Source organism: Microcaecilia unicolor, chromosome 9, assembly GCF_901765095.1.
Source record: "Microcaecilia unicolor chromosome 9, aMicUni1.1, whole genome shotgun sequence".
NCBI lineage: Eukaryota > Metazoa > Chordata > Amphibia > Gymnophiona > Siphonopidae > Microcaecilia > Microcaecilia unicolor.
Window position 1 is genome coordinate 24,687,047 of NC_044039.1, and position 18,075 is coordinate 24,705,121.

An 18,075-nucleotide genomic window follows, 5' to 3' on the forward strand; every position below is an offset into this window, starting at 1 on the left:
ACTATTTGGCCCGCTGACCCACTAGCCTAATTAATATTTGTATGAGGGGTGGACTTGACAAGGCCAGATCCATTCTAAGAGAACACCAGGGCCATCTACAACAACCCCCTTTTTCTGCTAGTTGAGCTCCTCCAGTATTCATCAGCCCCTAGGACTTGAAGCATGGATGATTCAGGAGAGAGGAATGAACACCAGACTTTGAACAGATGTGGAGGCAGGAGAAGAACTGTGTGTCGAACCAAGTCCAAAAGGCAGGCAAAGACAGCATCTAGGAAAAGGCAGAAGTCGCGGCAGGCAGAACAGGTTCAAGGTCAGGACTCAGGCAGAAGTCAGATGCCAAAAGTCAGTAGCGAATAAGGCAGTCAGAGCTCTCACGGGAGATCTGTCCGAGGACAGAGAGGGTTGGGAGTTTCAGGATTATTTAAGTACAGGGAGCCAGAGTGTGCTTTGTACAGTTAGCCCATAAGATATTCAGAAGACCAATCGGGTATAAAAGACAGGGAGGCCTGAGCTCACTTCCTATGAAGGGCCTGGCTCCTAGGGTGTAAGTTTATGTCATAACTAAACTACCGGTATAAGGAGGCGGGCGATTTTGTGTTTAAATGTCACCTGCCCCATTAATGGGAAAAAATATCATTTTTTAAAATTGTCTTTGAAAAAATACACACACGGATTTGTACCTGCTTATTGTGGGACTGCTTTTTCAGTGAAAACTTAAATGTATTCTTTTAAATATACAGATGTACACCAGGGGCGGACTGACCATTTGGGCAACTGTACAGTGCCTGAGGGCCCAGAGGCTCCAGGGGGCCCAGAGGCTCTGCCCGGTTGCCTTTGCCCGCCGCTGCCTCTGTCCTGTGCCGGCTCTGCGGTTTAAAATGGTGGCCGCAAACTCTCGCGAGACTACCATGAGAGGGCGTAGACATCATTTTAAACTGTGGAGCCATGCGGGCAGCAGCACTAGCAGCAGGGATGGAAGAAGGTGGGAAAGGGGAGATCATAAGTACTTAAGCATCGCCATGCTGGGACAGACCAAGGGTCCATCGAGCCCAGCACCCTGTCACTGACGACAGCGGCCAAAAGAACAAGCAATTTGTCCCGGCCATCCTAGAAATACTGTATTATTCCCTCATCCATTCAATAACATTCTATGGCTTTTTCCTCCAGGAAGCCGTCTAACCCTTTTTTGAAGTCTGCTAAGTTAACCGCCTTAACCACCTTTCCGGCAGTGAATCCCAGAGTTTAACTACGCATTGAGTGAAGTAAAATTTCCTCCAATTTGTTTTAAATTTACCACACTGCAGCTTCATCGCAGGCCCCCTTGTCCTAGTATTTTTGGAAAGCGTAAACAGACGCTCCACATCGACCCGTTCCATTCCACTCATTATCTTATAGACCTCTATCATATCTCCCCTCAGCCGCCTTTTCTCCAAGCTGAAGAGCCCCAGCCTCTTCAGCCTTTCCTCATAGGGAAGTCATCCCATCCCCTGTATCATCTTTATTGCCCTTCTCTGCACCTTTTCTAATTCCACTATATCTTTTTTGGGGTGCGGCGACCAGAATTGAACACAATACTCGAGGTGCGGTCGCACCATGGAGCAATACAACAGCAGAATAATATCCTCATTTCTGTTTTCAATCCCTTTCCTAATGATACCCAACATTCTATTTGCTTTCCTAGCCGCAGCAGCACATTGAGCAGAAGTTTTCAACGTATCATCAACGACGACACCTAGATCCCTTTCTCGGTCCGTGACTCCCAATGCTGAATCTTGCATGACATAGTTATAGTTTGGGTTCCTCTTTCCCACATGCATCACTTTGCACTTGTTCACATTAAACGTCATCTGCCATTTAGACGCCCAGTCTCGTAAGGTCCTCTTGTAGTTTTTCACAATCTTCCCGCGATTTGACTACTTTGAATAACTTTGTGTCATCGGCAAATTTGATAACCTCACTAGTTACCCCCATCTCTAGGTCATTTATGAATATGTTAAAAAGCAGAGGTCCCAGCACCGATCCCTGAGGGACCCCGCTAACTACCCTTCTCCATTGCGAATATTGACCTTTTAATCCTACTCTCTGTTTCCTATCTTTCAACCAGTTTTTAATCCACAGTAAGACACTACCCCCTATCCCATGTCCCTCTAATTTCCTCTGTAGTCTTTCATGAGGGACCTTATCAAACGCCTTCTGAAAATCTAGATACACAATATCAACCGGCTCACCTTTGTCCACATGTTTGTTTACCCCGTCAAAGAAATGCAGCAGATTGGTGAGGCAAGACTTTCCTTCACTAAATCCATGTTGACTTTGTCCCATTAGTCCATGCTTTTGAACGTGCTTTGTAATTTTGTTCTTGATTATAGTCTCTACCATTTTGCCCGGCACCAACGTCAGATTCACCGGTCTATAATTTCCCGGGTCTCCTCTGGAACCTTTTTTAAATATCGGCGTTACATTGGCCACCCTCCAATCTTCTGGTACCACGCTCGATTTTAAGGATAAATTACAAATCAATAACAGTAGCTCTGCCAGCTCATTTTTTTAGTTCTATCAGTACCCTAGGGTGAATACCATCCGGTCCAGGAGATTTGCTACTCTTCAGTTTGCAGAACTGCTCCATTATGTTTTCCAAATTTACAGATATTTCAATATGTTTTCTGACTCTTCAGCTTCGAATACCCTGTCCGGCACCGGTGTCCCACCCAAATCTTCCTCGGTGAAGACCGAAGCAAAGAACTCATTAAGTTTTTCTGCTATTTCTTTGTTTTCCTTGATCGCCCCTTTTACACCCCGGTCATTCAGCGATTCTTTTGCCGGTTTCCTGCTTTTAATGTATCTAAAAAATTTTTTACTATCAGTTTTCGCCTCTATCGCTATCTTTCTTTCAAAATCCCTCTTTGCCTTTCTTATCAGCGCTTTGCATCTGACTTGACATTCCTTATGCCGCTTCTTATTTTCCTCATTTGGTTCCTTCTTCCATTTTCTGAAGGATTTCTTTTTAGCTCCAATAGCCTCCTTTACCTCACTTTTTAACCACGCCGGCTGTTTGGTTTTCCGTCCTCCTTTTCTGATAAGTGGAATATATTTGGCCTGGGCCTCCAGGATGGTGTTTTTGAACAGCATCCACGCCTGTTGTAGGACTTTCTGCTGGACATATAGGAAGGTAAGGGCTGCGGGGACGGTGATAGCATGTGTGTGGGGCAGCAGTAGCATGTGGGGGGGGGGCAGGGGCGGCACGGGCTGGCAGTGGTGGCGGCAGGGGGGTGGCGGTGGGGGGGGCAGAGTACTCTTGGTGCCCAGGGGCCCAGAGTACTCTCAGTCTGCCCCTGATGTACACAAACAAGAGCACTGCCCCTGGGAACTCCTACCCAAAACACATATAAATTTACACACATATATGCTACATAATTTCATGCACGAATATATGTTTGCCAATTTTCAAAAGCCCATGTCAATAGATTTTTAATAAGACACAGGGTCATTTGATGGCAATTACATAAGTACATAAGCATTGCCATACTGGGAAAGACCAAAGGTCCATCGAGCCCAGCATCCTGTTTACAACAGTGGCCAATCCAGATCACAAATACCTGGCAAGATCCCGAAAAAGTACAAAACATTTTATATTGCTTATCCCAGAAATAGTGGATTTTCACCAAGTCCATTTAATAACAGTCTATGGACTTTTCCTTTAGGAAGCCGTCCAAACCTTTTTTTAAACTCCGCTAAGCTAACCGCTTTTACCACATTCTCTGGCAACAAATTCCAGAGTTTTCAAATAGACTTTCGGCAGCTTCTTTTTCTTTTACCCTGACTGCCCTTTGCCTCCTGTTTTATTTTTGTAAACTTCTTAGATGCCTATGTGCAGGCCTTTGGTGGTAACTCAAATGTATGCAATAAATAAATAATAAATGGTCTTTGTCTTAAAGCGAATGGGGACAGACCTAAAGATGTCAATATGTACCCCTTGGACGAAAGTCGGGAGAGGGGAGATATGATAGAGACTTTTACCTATGTGGCATAAATGTCTTTCATTTGAAATGAAGCTCTGAAGTGAGAGGGCATAGGATGAAGGTGAAAGGGGACAGATTCAGGAGTAACCTGAGGAAATACTTTTTCATGGAAAGAGTGATGAATTCGTGGAATGGCCTCCCAGTGTAAGTGGTGGAGACGAAGACTGCACTTGAGCAGTGCTGTAGCAAGGGCGGCTGACACCCGGGGTGGGTCGCCGCTGCGCACCCCCCCACCGGGTGCAGCACGGTGCCCCCCCTTGGCGCGCACCCTCCCCCCCGGAGCGCATGCTTACTTGAAGCGAGGGGCGGGCGAGAGGGCCGATCCGCCCCCCGAGTGCACGTTGCTGGGAGCTGCGTCGGCTCCGCTGTTTCCTTGCTCTCTCTGCCCCGGAACAGGAAGTAACCTGTTCTGGGGCAGAGAAAGCAGTGAACCAGCGGAGTCGACACCCCCACAGCGGCATGCACCCGGGGCGGATCGCCCCACTGCCCCCCCCTTCCTACGCCACTGCACTTGAGTACAAGAAAGTATGGGACAAGCCCATCGGATCTCCAGGGGAGAGAAAGGGATAGTAGATTGGATGGATGGGCAGACTGGAAAGGCCATATGGCCTTTATCTGCCTTCGTTTTTCTCTGCCTTGGCACACAGGCTTTAATCACAGAGAGGAGGAGTGGCCTAGTGATTAGAGCATCGGTCTTGCAATCCAGAGGTGGCCGCTTCAAATCCCACTGCTGCTCCTCGTGATCTTGGGCAAGTCACTTAACCCAGGTACAAACTTAGATTGTGAGCCCTCCTGGGACAGAGAAATATCCAGAGTACCTGAATGTAACTCACCTTGAGCTACTACTGAAAAAGGTGTGAGCAAAATCCAAATAAATAAATGTAATTTCTGTAATCTGATGAAAGTGGATATCTAGAAGAATATTATTCATAGTGAAAGATTATATATTGAAAATGTAATCATGTATTACTTTACTTTTGAAATATTTTATTAGTAAATACATCTGAAAAGTGTAGTAATACTAACATTATTGTATTCCATTATCAAAGACATTTGTCATCTGAACCATTAATATGCACTGTGCATTTTTTTATTCTGCTATACACTGCTGTTTACATGGGGAAGGCAATTTTAAAGCAATGTACACAAACGATAATCAGCTTTTTGAAATTTACCCTCCCTTAATACAGTCAAGTTTTGCACTTTGTGAGACAGCATTCCTGGGAGCATTTAGGTTGGAGGAGGATGCATTTTCATATCTTTGCACATAAAATTCTATTTACAGAAAAAGCAGGTGCAAGTGATTATACAGACTTTGTACAGTGGTAAGTTTCAAAGTGAAAATACATGCTTGCATTTGCTTTCAAAATTGATGCAAAGCTCACAGGTAAGATGTATATGTGATCTTTGACCCAATGCAAACAATTTGAAAATTGTCCTCATTTATACCAGTTCATTCCTCCCTATGATGGTGGCTTCAAATAGAATACCTTATAATTGACTGTCCCTTTCACCTTCCTCTGCCTCAGCTCACTCTGACCATACGTGTATCATCAATAGGCTGGGGAGCTCACTTGTGCATCTGGAAAATCCAAGGTTTGTAGAACACATATGAACACACTCTGCAAATAAATCTTTTAAAGTTCAAGACCGTTTTCAACACCCTTCTCCTTGCATTTACTCCCAAATTATTCTCATCAGAACAGACAATCAAGTTACCTTGTTCTACATAAACAAACAAGGCGGATCGGACTCCTTACGCTTCTGCCGAGAAGCATTAAAGATCGAGGGACCGATGTTCAGCTTGCAGGAGGCAGCCCACATAAGCGTCACAGTCAGCGCTGACCTCAGATATTCAATGCCGAGCTATTTCCGGTGACCAGCATTGAATATCCAGTTTCATTTTTGGCCATCGGAACTTAACCGGTTAAGCAGATATTCAACGCTAACCAGTTAAGTTCCTAGCGGTTAAAGATAGGACTGCTGTTTACGCCGTCCTATTTAACCGCTTAATCCAGCGCTGAATATCGGCATCGTTCGATATAGCTGGTTAGCCACTATGCGCTAACCATGAATATTCAGCAGAGATAAACTGCTGGCTCCCACTGAATATTAGCGGTTAACCGGCTAAATGCTATTAAATCAGCCAGGAGACGGTTAAATAGCACTGACTGTCAGGGGGCTGGGATCTAGAGTTACAAAATGGTATATCTTTTCAAGCCGCTTGCCTTCCTACCAATCAAAATCAAAATTGGACTCCCTGAGCCACAAACTGAACTCAGTTCCACCGTAATAGGGTACTTCTTCAAACCCATCCAAAATCTTTGCATAATATTTCAGAGTTTCATTTCAACCAAACTATGATTCTCCCTATGTTTCCCCTTCCTCCTCGCTCTATGCAAACAGAGTTTTCCTTTCATACCCTAGACTGCAGTTGTGCATTGCTGTACTATCTGGACCACACAACAGACATCAGGAAGTTTTCACAATTATTCATTACATTTAATCCAAAGAATCCTGGCTATCGTGCTTTTAAGCATCTTTTAGCCAACTGGATATCAGACTACATTTCTACAACCCCTAGATTGCTTAGGCCCACATCAGTTCCACACAAAAGCAGCCTCCGTAGCAAACATCAAAACAGCTTCCATCACTGATATTTGCAAGGCTGTGACTTGGGCTACAGTGTAAGCATTACTGCTTGGACTTGTCATTGTCCCAAGATGCAGCGTTCGACCAAGCAGGCCTCAGAAATCTTTTTTGCTTCATGATGACCCTTGCATGTTTCTTAACCTCCTCCCATTTAACTAAGACCTAGCTACCACAGTACCATCCAAAGGTGGCCCTCAACTTGAGACTCACCTTTGGCTGTGGTTGCGTTTCTTTACTCTGTCAGTGGAGAAAGCAAAGTTGCTTTCCTGTAACAGGAGATCTCTGTAGAATGCAGGGGAATGCAACCACACTCGCTCACAACCTATCTTCTAAAAATCTCTGTAGAATGCAGGGGAATGCAACCACACTCTCTCACAACCTATCTTCTAAAAATCTCTGTAGAATGCAGGGGAATGCAACCACACTCTCTCACAACCTATCTTCTAAAAATCTCTGTAGAATGCAGGGGAATGCAACCACACTCGCTCACAACCTATCTTCTAAAAAAAAAAAAAAAAGAATCTACATATCATTGGGTACATAAGTAATGCCATACTGGGAAAAGACCAAGGGTCCATCGAGCCCAGCATCCTGTCCACGACAGCGGCCAATCCAGGCCAAGGGCACCTGGCAAGCTTCCCAAATGTACAAACATTCTATACATGTTATTCCCGGAATTGTGGATTTTTCCCAAGTCCATTTAGTAGCGGTTTATTGACTTGTCCTTTAGGAAACCATCCAACCCCTTTTTAAACTCTGCTAAGCTAACCGCCTTCACCACTTTCTCCGGCAACGAATTCCAGAGTTTAATTATACGTTGGGTGAAGAATTTTCTCCGATTTGTTTTAAATTTACTACACTGTAGTTTCATCGCATGCCCCCTAGTCCTAGTATTTTTGGAAAGAGTGAACAGACGCTTCACATCCACCTGTTCCACTCCACTCATTATTTTATATACCTCTATCATGTCTCCCCTCAGCCTTCTCTTCTCCAAGCTGAATAGCCCTAGCCTCCTCCATTACTGCTAGCTTTGTAGAACTGAGTGGGAGGAGGGAGTCTGTGGCAGCATGGGAATCCCCGCACATGCTCGGAGATATCAAGTCTTGATGTCTTTGAGCAAGGAAAGCGATCTGCACCCAAGGCTCTGTCTGGTGATATCACCTTTGAGCGTGGCTGCATTCCTCTCCTATGTATGGAGAAGAGAACAACCCCTGTTACAGGTCATCAACTTTGCCTTAGGAAACAGAACCCTATGTTCTTATTTTCTGCATTAGTTGATCTATCATAACGTTTTCTCCTCTGTAATCTTACACAAGAATTTGCTGTCACTGTGTAAAATAATGTGTTCATTTTACAATAGGTGAATGAAGCCATGGCTGAGTATTACCGGTTACTTGGAGAGAGCAGTGTGATATTAAGTACCTTGACACCTACCAGTCAACAGCAAATCCCTACTTTTGCCTCTATGGATCTTCTTGCAAGCTATAAAGATTTTGTATCTGGTACTTATCTCTATGAACTTTACAATATGTGTTATGCATTAAGAAACACAAACTTAGGGCATGATTTACTAAGTTTTCTTTTATTTTGTGAATCAGGCTCTTAGATGTATGTAGATGTATGGATATATATATATATATATATATATATATATATATATATATATATATAAAATCATTTTTAAAGCAAGATATTGAGACAAAGGTCCTTATTCAATAAAGCTTTTTATTTTTGTCTCTTTTGACATAGCATGGTGAAAAGCACTTTTAAAATAAAGACCCTTATTTTAATAAAACCAACACAAACAATGATTGACATTAAGACCTTAATAAAAGATGGGTAAGCTTAAACATGTCTAAAGAAATAATGCACCACTGTGTTATCAGATTTTTGGTGAGCCCTGAGCAGGGCTAGGTGGGTGGGGCAGGGCAGGACAGATAGGGGTCCTCCTCCTTTCCCCTCATAAAAATTACATTGCTCGCTGCACCTTCTCCAGAATTCTAATACCTCTTCCCCAGTTTCACTGCTTCTCGCCATTCCGCTTCCTCACTTCTCCTCCAGTCAACCCTTTCCTTAGTTCTAGCATTCGCTCCCTCTTTGGTCCCTCCCCCACAACCTGATTTCATTGGCCGTTGCCTTGCACTCTCCCAACTCCAACTTCTTCATAGTTCCAATGCAATTATTCCTCTTTTCCATATTTCCCTTCCCTGTCCTGTTCCATCACCTCTGTCTATCACTATTTTCATCCTCCCATATTTTTGTTCTCCCTTTCTTTGTCCCAGTTCTTTTTCCTCCCAACCCAGGTTCATCCCCCTTCTCCCCAGTTTGGCTGTGCCTTCCTCAGCAAACTTCATTGTCCAGTTCCAATGCCCTTTCTCTTCCTCCTGCTCTGATTGCATGCCAATTCCCCATCTTCCCGTTAATCCTTCCTTCTGTATCCTCTTACCTGCTCAGTCCAGATGTGTGTGTTTATATACCCTTTCCGGTATGTAGAAACAGAAAACATAGCTTTTCCAGTGACATCACCTGTACCAGAGGGAATGATACAGCCCTGAACAAGCAAGTATTCTCTGTCTCCAGCAGATGGTGGCAGGTTCTGGACTGGTGGATCATGCAGGTGAAGAGCTTTGAAGTGCAATGAGCTCTTAAGGTCTTGGATTACCTCCAGCTCCTAGGGTTTATGGCAGCCATTCTTTAACTAGTGCCGTGGGCAGGGGTGCCTTTGAGACCCAGCAGAGGTCCTTGTCTCACTGGTTACCTGAAATGTAGGATTATGAGACACACATTTCTCTTCCTCAGATGATCATGGAGTCCTTGACCTGTTGGTGCTATCCTAAGAATCTTCTAATGAGAATGGATCTAGATTCCCACCTTCCTTGACTGGATAGTAGTCACCTCAGATGCCAAGTCTGCTAGGATGGCAGGCTCACTGTCAGGGACGATTGGCTCAGGATTGCTGAGTATCGGTGGTGCCAGTTAACTAACTGGGTATGTTGCAGCAGTCTCCCTGGATTCAGTGGTAGATAACCGAGTAGAAGAGGCATCTATCCAATTATCTTCACTGAATATTGGCCCCTTTAGTTCTTAGTTTTAGGTATTGGGGCTAGTGTTTGGAATATAATTGTGATCCCTACAGTCAGAGTACGAAGGTGGGCAGTCATTTACTCCTAATCTATTACACTGAGCCACTAGGCTCTTTGTCAAAATAACAATAGAACATTAGTATGGCTGTCTTTGAGTAGTCAATGCCTTGTGTCAGCTAAACACCTTCAGATAGGATATAACTATCAACATAACCACTTGCACTTTGCAGTACTGAGATCTAATGGGCTGATTATCAGAAGCAAACACCTGCACTAGAGGCTATTAGCGACATACTAGTGCCTGAGTTTGCTACTGCCCAATGATCAGAGCCCCCAAGTTTGTGAAACAACATGCTCATGGGCTCTAAACGCAACTAGAATGCAAATCTCTTATCACCTCTCACTTAGACTATTGCAACTTGCTTCTCACAGGTCTCCCACTCTGCCATCTCTCTCCTCTTCAATCTATTCAAAATTCTGCTGCATGACTAATATTCTGCCAGTGTCGTTATGCTCTTATTAGCCTTCTCCTCAAGTCACTTCACTGGCTTCCTATCCATTTCAGCATTCAGTTCAAACTCCTCTTATTGACCTATAAGTGCATTCACTCTGCAGCTCCTCAGTACCTCTCCACTCTCATCTCCCCCTACATTCCTCCCCTGGAACTCCATTCACTGGATAAATCTCTCTTATCTGCACCCTTCTCCTCCACTGCTAACTCCAGACTCCGTTCCTTTTATCTTGCTGCACTATATGCCTGGAATAGACTTCCTGAGCCGGTACGTCAAGCTCCATCTCTGTCCGTCTTCAAATCTAAGCTAAAAGCCCACCTTTTTGATGCTGCTTTTAACTCCTAACCCTTATTCACTTGTTCAGAACCCTTATTTTATCATCCTCACTTTAATATTCCCTTATCTCTTGTTTGTCCTGTTTGTCTGTCCTAATTAGATTGCAAGCTCTATCGAGCAGGGACTGTCTCTTCATGTTCAAGTGTACAGCGCTGCGTATGTCTAGTAGCGCTATAGAAATGATAAGTAGTAGTAGTAAAACAGGGCTCTTAGCACAAGTAGCATGCAAATGCATGCTAAACATATTTCTCCCGAATGATCAGCGAGCAGCTGGCGTTAGGGTTTGCAGACCATTGGAGAAGAATGGTGAGCCCTGTCCAGCATGCATTTGTATGCTAGCAGGCCTCCCCCCATTCCCCCCAATACAGCCCCCCCCATTAGAGCAGGAACCCCAACCCCCCCACCCCAAGCCAGCGTCACAGGGGCTAGAGATCGGACCTCCAGACCCCCGACCCCCCCCAACACAGAGTTCAGGGGGGCTAGAGATCTAGTGGATCTCCAGCCCCCCTAACTCCCCCCTAGCATCCTCTTCCAAAAGCCCTGGTGGCCCAGTGGGCAACAAATCAAGTCCTCCCAACCTGGTGGTCTAGTGGCCCTCTTCCCTTCCTCTCTCGTACCTTTGTTGGGAGAGGGAGGTAGTACACTCCCTCCTCTTCCAGCAGCGTCGCTGCCCTGTCCTGCCCACTGCAGCCCTGTCCAGTGCATTTTCAAGGTGACGCTAAAGGTACGGAGGGCAGGGAAGAGGGCCGCTAGACCACCAGGTTGGGGGGGGGGGGGCTTGATTTGCAGCCCATGGACCACCAGGGCTTTTTTTGGGGGGGATGCAACTTGTGTCAGGGGAGACTGGAGGTCCATCGGACCTCCAGCCCCCGTGTTGCTGGCTTGGGGTGAGTGCTTGGTGGGGGCAGTCGGCCACCAGGGCCATGCTGTTTAGGGTCTGATGGTCCTATGGACCTCCAGCCCCTGTGTTTGACAGGTCTGGGTTTTTGACAGCCCAGACCTGTCAAACAAATGCGAGAGGATTGTGCCTGAGTGCACTTTACCCTATGATTATAGATAATAGTGCACATAAATTTGCATGTTATTATCTCTGATCATAGGGGCGGTAAAGCCCCATGCTGTTCCAGCGCTATTTTTAGAGCGCTGTTTGGAGCAGTGCGGGGCTTTCGATCATCTGGGCTTAAGTGAATAGAAAGCCCTAGTACAAAACACATTGAGGGACCAGAGTTTTTTTTTCCTGACAGGCTGGTGGACCAGACTCAAGAATATATATTTTTTACTGCTTAGGAAGAAAGGTAGTGACTTCTATGTTGGCTTTGTTTCATATGACTTCAGAGGGACATGTGGGAGGTGTATTTTGCAAATTAATGAAGTCTCTATTGTGGATATTAGTGCTTCTTGAGTTTTTGAAGTTTATTGTAGCATGTTTGGCATTTACGTTTATTTTGTTTTGCAGATGATTACCAGCTGATCAATAATTTTGATCTACAAGAACCATTTGTAGAGGAAGAGGAAAAACCTACAGATGAAGATGAGGCTGCATCCAGAGATGATGAAAGCAAGAAAATATCATGGTTTCATTTAATTTGCTATCATAATCAGTTAGTGAAACTGGCTGGCATGACATCTAGGACCGGTATGAAATCAGCTTTTTTGACTTTTCATAGAATGATTAAGAATTACAACCAACTTCTAGAAAGGCAGGTTTCACAGTGGTTAATGTATTAGAATTCTACAGTGTTACATTCAAAGTGGATTCAAAGTTTATGAAGAAACAATGTCATTTTAAAGTAGATAAGAAAACAAGGGGCCTGTGTACGGAATATTTTTTTTCCATTTCCCCCTGGATTTCTATATATGGCCCCCAGATTTGGGCACCTAAATTTGGGATTTGATCCTGAGATACACATGCAGCTTAACTGGGTAACGAGCCATTAATGAGCAATAATTGACTTCTAACCAATTGTTGAGATAAATTGGCACCGATTAGGATTTGCCTGCGCATCTAGCCGTTAACTATTCTATAATGCTTGGCACCCAAATTTTTATTTATTTATTTGTTTGTAGCATTTGTATCCCACGTATTCCCACCAATTTGCAGGATCAATGTGGCTTACATTTGCCGTAGTGGCGATTGCCATTTCCGGTAACAGAATTACATTTGGTATTGCATTAAGGTGCATACATACACGATAAGGAAGAATACATTATGGGGATAGATTGAAATGTAACATATGTTAGATCATCAATTATAGAGAAATTGTTTTCGATATAAGGATTTAAGTGGTATTGCATTAAGGTGCGTACATATATGGTAGAGAAGAATACGTTATGGTATTTCACATAGGTTCCAGAGTAATAGTTTAGCTTGTAACATTTGTTAGGTCGTCAATTATATAAAAATCATTTCGACGTTAGTATTAAAGTGGTATTACTTGTTTGTTAATAGTAATGAGGTTGGTCAGTCAAGTGATAAAAGTTCGGTTCTGTCTGGTTCACGATCATTCTTATTATTTTAATAGTTAGGATGGATATTTATGGTATGCCTTCTTGAACAGGTCTGTTTTCAGTATCCTTCGGAAGATAGTTAGGTCTTGTTTTGTTTTTATGGCCTTCGGTACTGCGTTCCATAGTTGCCTGCAAATGTAGGAGAAGCTGGTTGCGTATGTGGATTTGTATTTTAGTCCTTTACAGTTGGGGTAGTGTAGATTGAGGAATGTGCGTGCTGATCTTTTTGCGTTCCGTGTGTAACTCAAAAGCAGGGCCACCAAGACACTGAGCCAGGCCTGGGACAGGACCACCGCTGTCACCCTCCGGATGCATTGTAGCCAGACTTCAAAAATTGGGTGGGGGGGGGGGGGGGGCTGGAGCCCAAAGTGTGTGTGTGGGGGGGGGGGGCACTTTTTGCCCCACCTCCCTGCCCCTGCCGCAAATCCACATACCTTGGCTGGTGAGGATTCCCAAGCCCCGCCAGCAGAAAACTTCCTTCGGCGCTGTTCTCTGCCGCATTTTCTGCCCTGTTGAAGGTAATTTAAGCTCCAAATAGCTGCTTATGTTGTAATAATAATTTTAGCACTATTCATAAAAGCGGAACTCTTAAATTTAGGCCCTGTTTTCAGCCAAACTTAGGAGTCTAAAGGGGGGAGGGGCGTTCAGCAAGCAGTGTTATGGCCGTAACATAGTAGATGACGGCAGATAAAGACCTGTGCAGTCCATCCAGTCTGCCCAACAAGATAAACTCATTGTATGAGCTACTTTCTATGTATAACTGACCTTGATTTGTCTTTGCCATTTTCAGGGTACAGACTGTCTGTAGAAGTCTGCCCAACACTAGCTTTGCTTCCCAGTTACCGGTGTTGGCACCTTTTTTCATCCATTTGGATACAGAAAGTGCCTTGGTGCTTTGTAGCTTTTACTATATGAGACGTGGGGTAAGGAATAATATATTGTAGAGGAATACATTCGAGTTATTCCCCAAATTTTCCACGTCATCACTGTGACCCCTGACACAGGTGCTAGTCACCGAAACACGGCCTGTGTTGGTCTTTTTGTCAAGGCTCATTCATTAAAGAACTGTGTTCCATTTTTAAAGGCCCGTGGTGCTGTTTTTTTTGTTTATCCTTCTGGCTACGGCCATCGCCTTGTCACGCTGTTTCATCACCTTCAGATCCTCAGATACTATCATCCTTTGATCCCTCTCCCTGTCTGTGCATATCAGACTCTCACCGCCTAACACATACGTCTCCCGGGGATTTCTATTCCCTAAGTGCTTCACTTTGCATTTCTTCGCATTGAATTTTAATTGCCAAACTTTAGACCATTCTTCTAGCTTCTGCAGATCCTTTTTCATGTTTTCCACTCCCTCTTGGGTGTCCACTCTGTTGCAAATCTTAACACGAGTTAAATGAATTAGCGTGAGCTAAATGATAAAAGACCATTCTATACCTATGGGCTTTTAGCATGTAGTGCACACTAATTCCTTTAATGCGTGTTAAGGCCAGCACGCTGCTTGATGAATTCCCCCCCCCCCTCTTAAGTTGTACTTATAAATATAGGCCTGACATTCATAGGGCTAGATTTATGAATCTGTGCTCCTAATTTCTTTTGCTGGCCCTAAATCTGTGTGCCTTTTTCCACCCTCTTTTTATGCTCCTAAATTTAGGAGTTTAGTGAAATTTTGAGCAGAAATTTAGGCACTCAGCCTTCAGTAATGTTTTAAAGGGGCCACTTTAGGAGCATAAATTCTTTGAATGTTAGCCCTTAGTAAATAGGGCTGTAAAATATTTAAAGTGTACAGTAAGAAAGACGTCATTTTAGCAGTATATTACCTCTCTTTCCACCAACACCACTGAATCAACAAAAGGTGCATTTTAGCTATGCTGGTATGTACTGCCTGACTAAGGGGTCCTTTTACAAAGGGCTTGATGTGCGCCAATTCAGAGCTACCGCAGGATCCTGACAGTAATTCCCACCTCAAGTGCCACATTTCCAGCGCTACAAAAATATTTAGTATTTTTGTAGTGCTGGGGCTCACCCGGCGGTAAACGTGCAGCGCTGTGTGCTACCTGGTTACCACCAGGTTAGCGCAGGAGCCCTAAATAGGCGGCGGTAAGGGCTCCCCCTAGAAATGGTCACATGCCAATTCCTGTGATTAGCGCAGGGCCATTTCCTTAAAAAAAAAAGCAGCCTTTTACCCGCTGCGGTAAAAGGGGACCTTGGCATATGTCAACAATGTGCGCTGTTGTTAATGCAGGCCCCCTTTTACCGCAGTGTGGTAGAAGGGGCTCTAAATATAGTACTTCTACCAGTTAATAGTGTTGATCTCCACCGTCCTCATAAAAATTTGGTAGTGTAAGTCATAGGCGCCGACTCTGTGGGTGCTCAAGCACCCCCAATATTTCACCCACCAGAAGTTCCCTTCCAGCCCAGAATTTTAAAAGTCCCTCCCTCCGAGTTCCAGGGCCTGCCCTCCGTCCGTCCGAATTTTAAAAGCCATCTTCTTACCTCTTCGGGGTTACGGCGGCAGCAGCAGCACGCAGTGAAAAGCGTGCAGGCTCGGCGCGTCAGCCTTCCCTTCTCTGTCTCTCAGCTCTGGTCCCGCCCTTGCGGAAACAGGAAATGAGGGCGGGACCAGAGCTGAGAGACAGAGAAGGGAAGGCTGAAGCGCCAAGCCTGCACACTTTTCACTGCGTGCTGCTGCCGCCATAACCCCGACAAGGTAAGGAGATGGCTTTTAAAATTCGGAGAGGGAGACCCTGGAACTGGGAGGGAGGGAGAGAGGGAGGGGGGCCTTGGACCTCGAAGGGAGGGAGGGGGCCTGGAACTGGGAGGGAGAGAGGGAGGGAGGGGGGCCTTGGAACTCGAAGGAAGGGAGGGAAAGGAGAGAGAGAGGGGAGGGAGGAGGGGCCTGGATCTCAGAGGGAGGGCGGGACTGGAACTCGGAGGGAGGGAGGGGGGCCTGGAACTTGGAGGGAGGGGGAACGAGAGAGAGGGAGGGGGAGAGGAGGGGGAGGGGGGAATGCACCACCTGTAAAAAAAAATGTCAGCACCCCCAATCGTTTTGAAAAGTTGGCTCCTATGGTGTAAGTCATCCTAATATGTGTGGTGTGATCATTATTAAGATGATCTGGCCTTTTCAATAACCAAGGAGGACGTATATACATTAAAAAGTCTTTATTAAACAACATCAAGTGACTCACTTGATGTTCTTTAATAAAGATTTTTTTATTGTATATACGTCCTCCTTGGTTATTGAAAGAACCAGATCATCCTACTCCTGTTTTTGCTGCACTACTTTGACGTAGGGATTGAGGGTTCCTCCACTTTTTGTGGCTGCTCCTCGTGATCATTATTAAAGAATTGGACATTTTATTTTATTCATTTATTTATTGCATTTGTATCCCACATTTTCCCACCTATTTGCAGGCTCAATGTGGCTTACAGAGTTTGTTATGACATAGTCCTTCCATGATATCAGATACACTTAGTATTGCATAGAGATTAAATAAGAGAAGAGAAAAGGAAGGTGTTAGGCAGGATAGTATGGAAGGTGGACTTTAATAGTTAGAAGGATTGGTGAGGTAGTTTTGTGAGGTTATGGGTTCTCTTTGTAGGCCTTGTTGAAGAGATGTGTCTTCAAAGATTTGCGGAAGTTGGTTATTTCATCAATAGCTTTCAGGGCTGTAGGTAATGCATTCCACAGCTGCGTGCTCATGTAAGAGAAGGTGGTGGCGTGTATCAGCTTGTATTTTAGTCCTTTACAGCTGGGGAAGTGCAGGTTGAGAAATTTGTGGGATGATCTTTTGGCGTTCCATGGAAAAATTAGATAGATCTCGTCATCTGGTGATGCCGAGACCATCTCTTTCAAGACCAAATTCATTGTTATCCCAATATTATTATTTACAGTCATTCTTCTAGCTCAGGATCTCTTGGTTCTAGTCTCAGTGACCCCAGTACTACGGAGGAGAAAGAGAAAAGCCAGCACTACAGGGATTTACACATTTACAAGACTAAGGGTTCCTTTTACTAAGCAGCATTGGGCTTACCGCTCACTATACAGGAAGTTCCACTGGGCTACCGCAGCAGCCCAGCGGTACTTCCCACCCCTATTTATTTTTGTAGCGCCAGAGTGTACATGGTGGTAATCGGGCAGTGTCATGCCACTGGGTTTAACGCAGGAGCCCTTACCGCTACCTCAGTGGGTGACGGTAAGGGCTCCTTCCCAAAACGGCCATGTGGCAAATGCTTTACTTGCCACATGGCCATTTCCTGCAGGAAGGCGAGACTTCCCTTTTACCAGCTGCGGTAACAGGGGGCCTCAGAGCGCATGTAAAACATGCGGTGACACCAGCGCCGGCCCCCTTTTGCCGCAGTTTGGTAAAAGGGGCCCTAAGTGCAGTATTTGTGATGTTTGGACCAGTCGTACCATTCCTCTAGTAGTCCTGCAGTTAAAGCAGTGGGCTAAAAATCATAGTGGAGGAGTGGCCTAGTGATTAGGGTGGTGGACTCTGGTCCTGAGGAACTGAGTTCAATTCCCACTTCAGGCACAGGCAGATCTTTGTGACTCTGGGCAAGTCACTTAACCCTCCATTGCCCCATATAAGCCGCATTGAGCCTGCCATGAGTGGGAAAGCGCGGGGTACAAATGTAACAAAAATAAAATAGATACTACTGGAGATTCTACATGGAATGTTGCTACTATTGGAGATTCTACATGGAATGTTGCTATTCCACTAGCAACATTCCATGTAGAAGGCTGTGCAGGCTTTTGTTTCTGTGAGTCTGACGTCCTGCACGTGCAGGACGTCAGACTCACAGAAGCAGAAGCCTGCGCGGCCACATTGGTGATCTGCAAGGGCCGACTTCTACATGGAATGTTGCTAGTGGAATAGCAACATTCCATGTGGACTCTCAAATAGTAGCAACAGTGGAGGAATGGCCTAGTGGTTAGGGTGGTGGACTTTGGTCCTGAGG

At 44.9% G+C, this 18,075-nt stretch overlaps 1 protein-coding gene across 1 annotated transcript in view; it reads left to right on the forward strand.

Moving 5' to 3' along the window:
* CFAP54 (cilia and flagella associated protein 54) overlaps positions 1–18,075 on the forward strand; it is a 276,413-nt gene that overhangs the window by 231,995 nt on the left and 26,343 nt on the right. Inside the window, 2 exon segments of the mRNA XM_030214871.1 lie at positions 8,032–8,173; positions 12,059–12,238. Of these exon segments, the coding sequence (XP_030070731.1) occupies positions 8,032–8,173; positions 12,059–12,238 (322 nt within the window).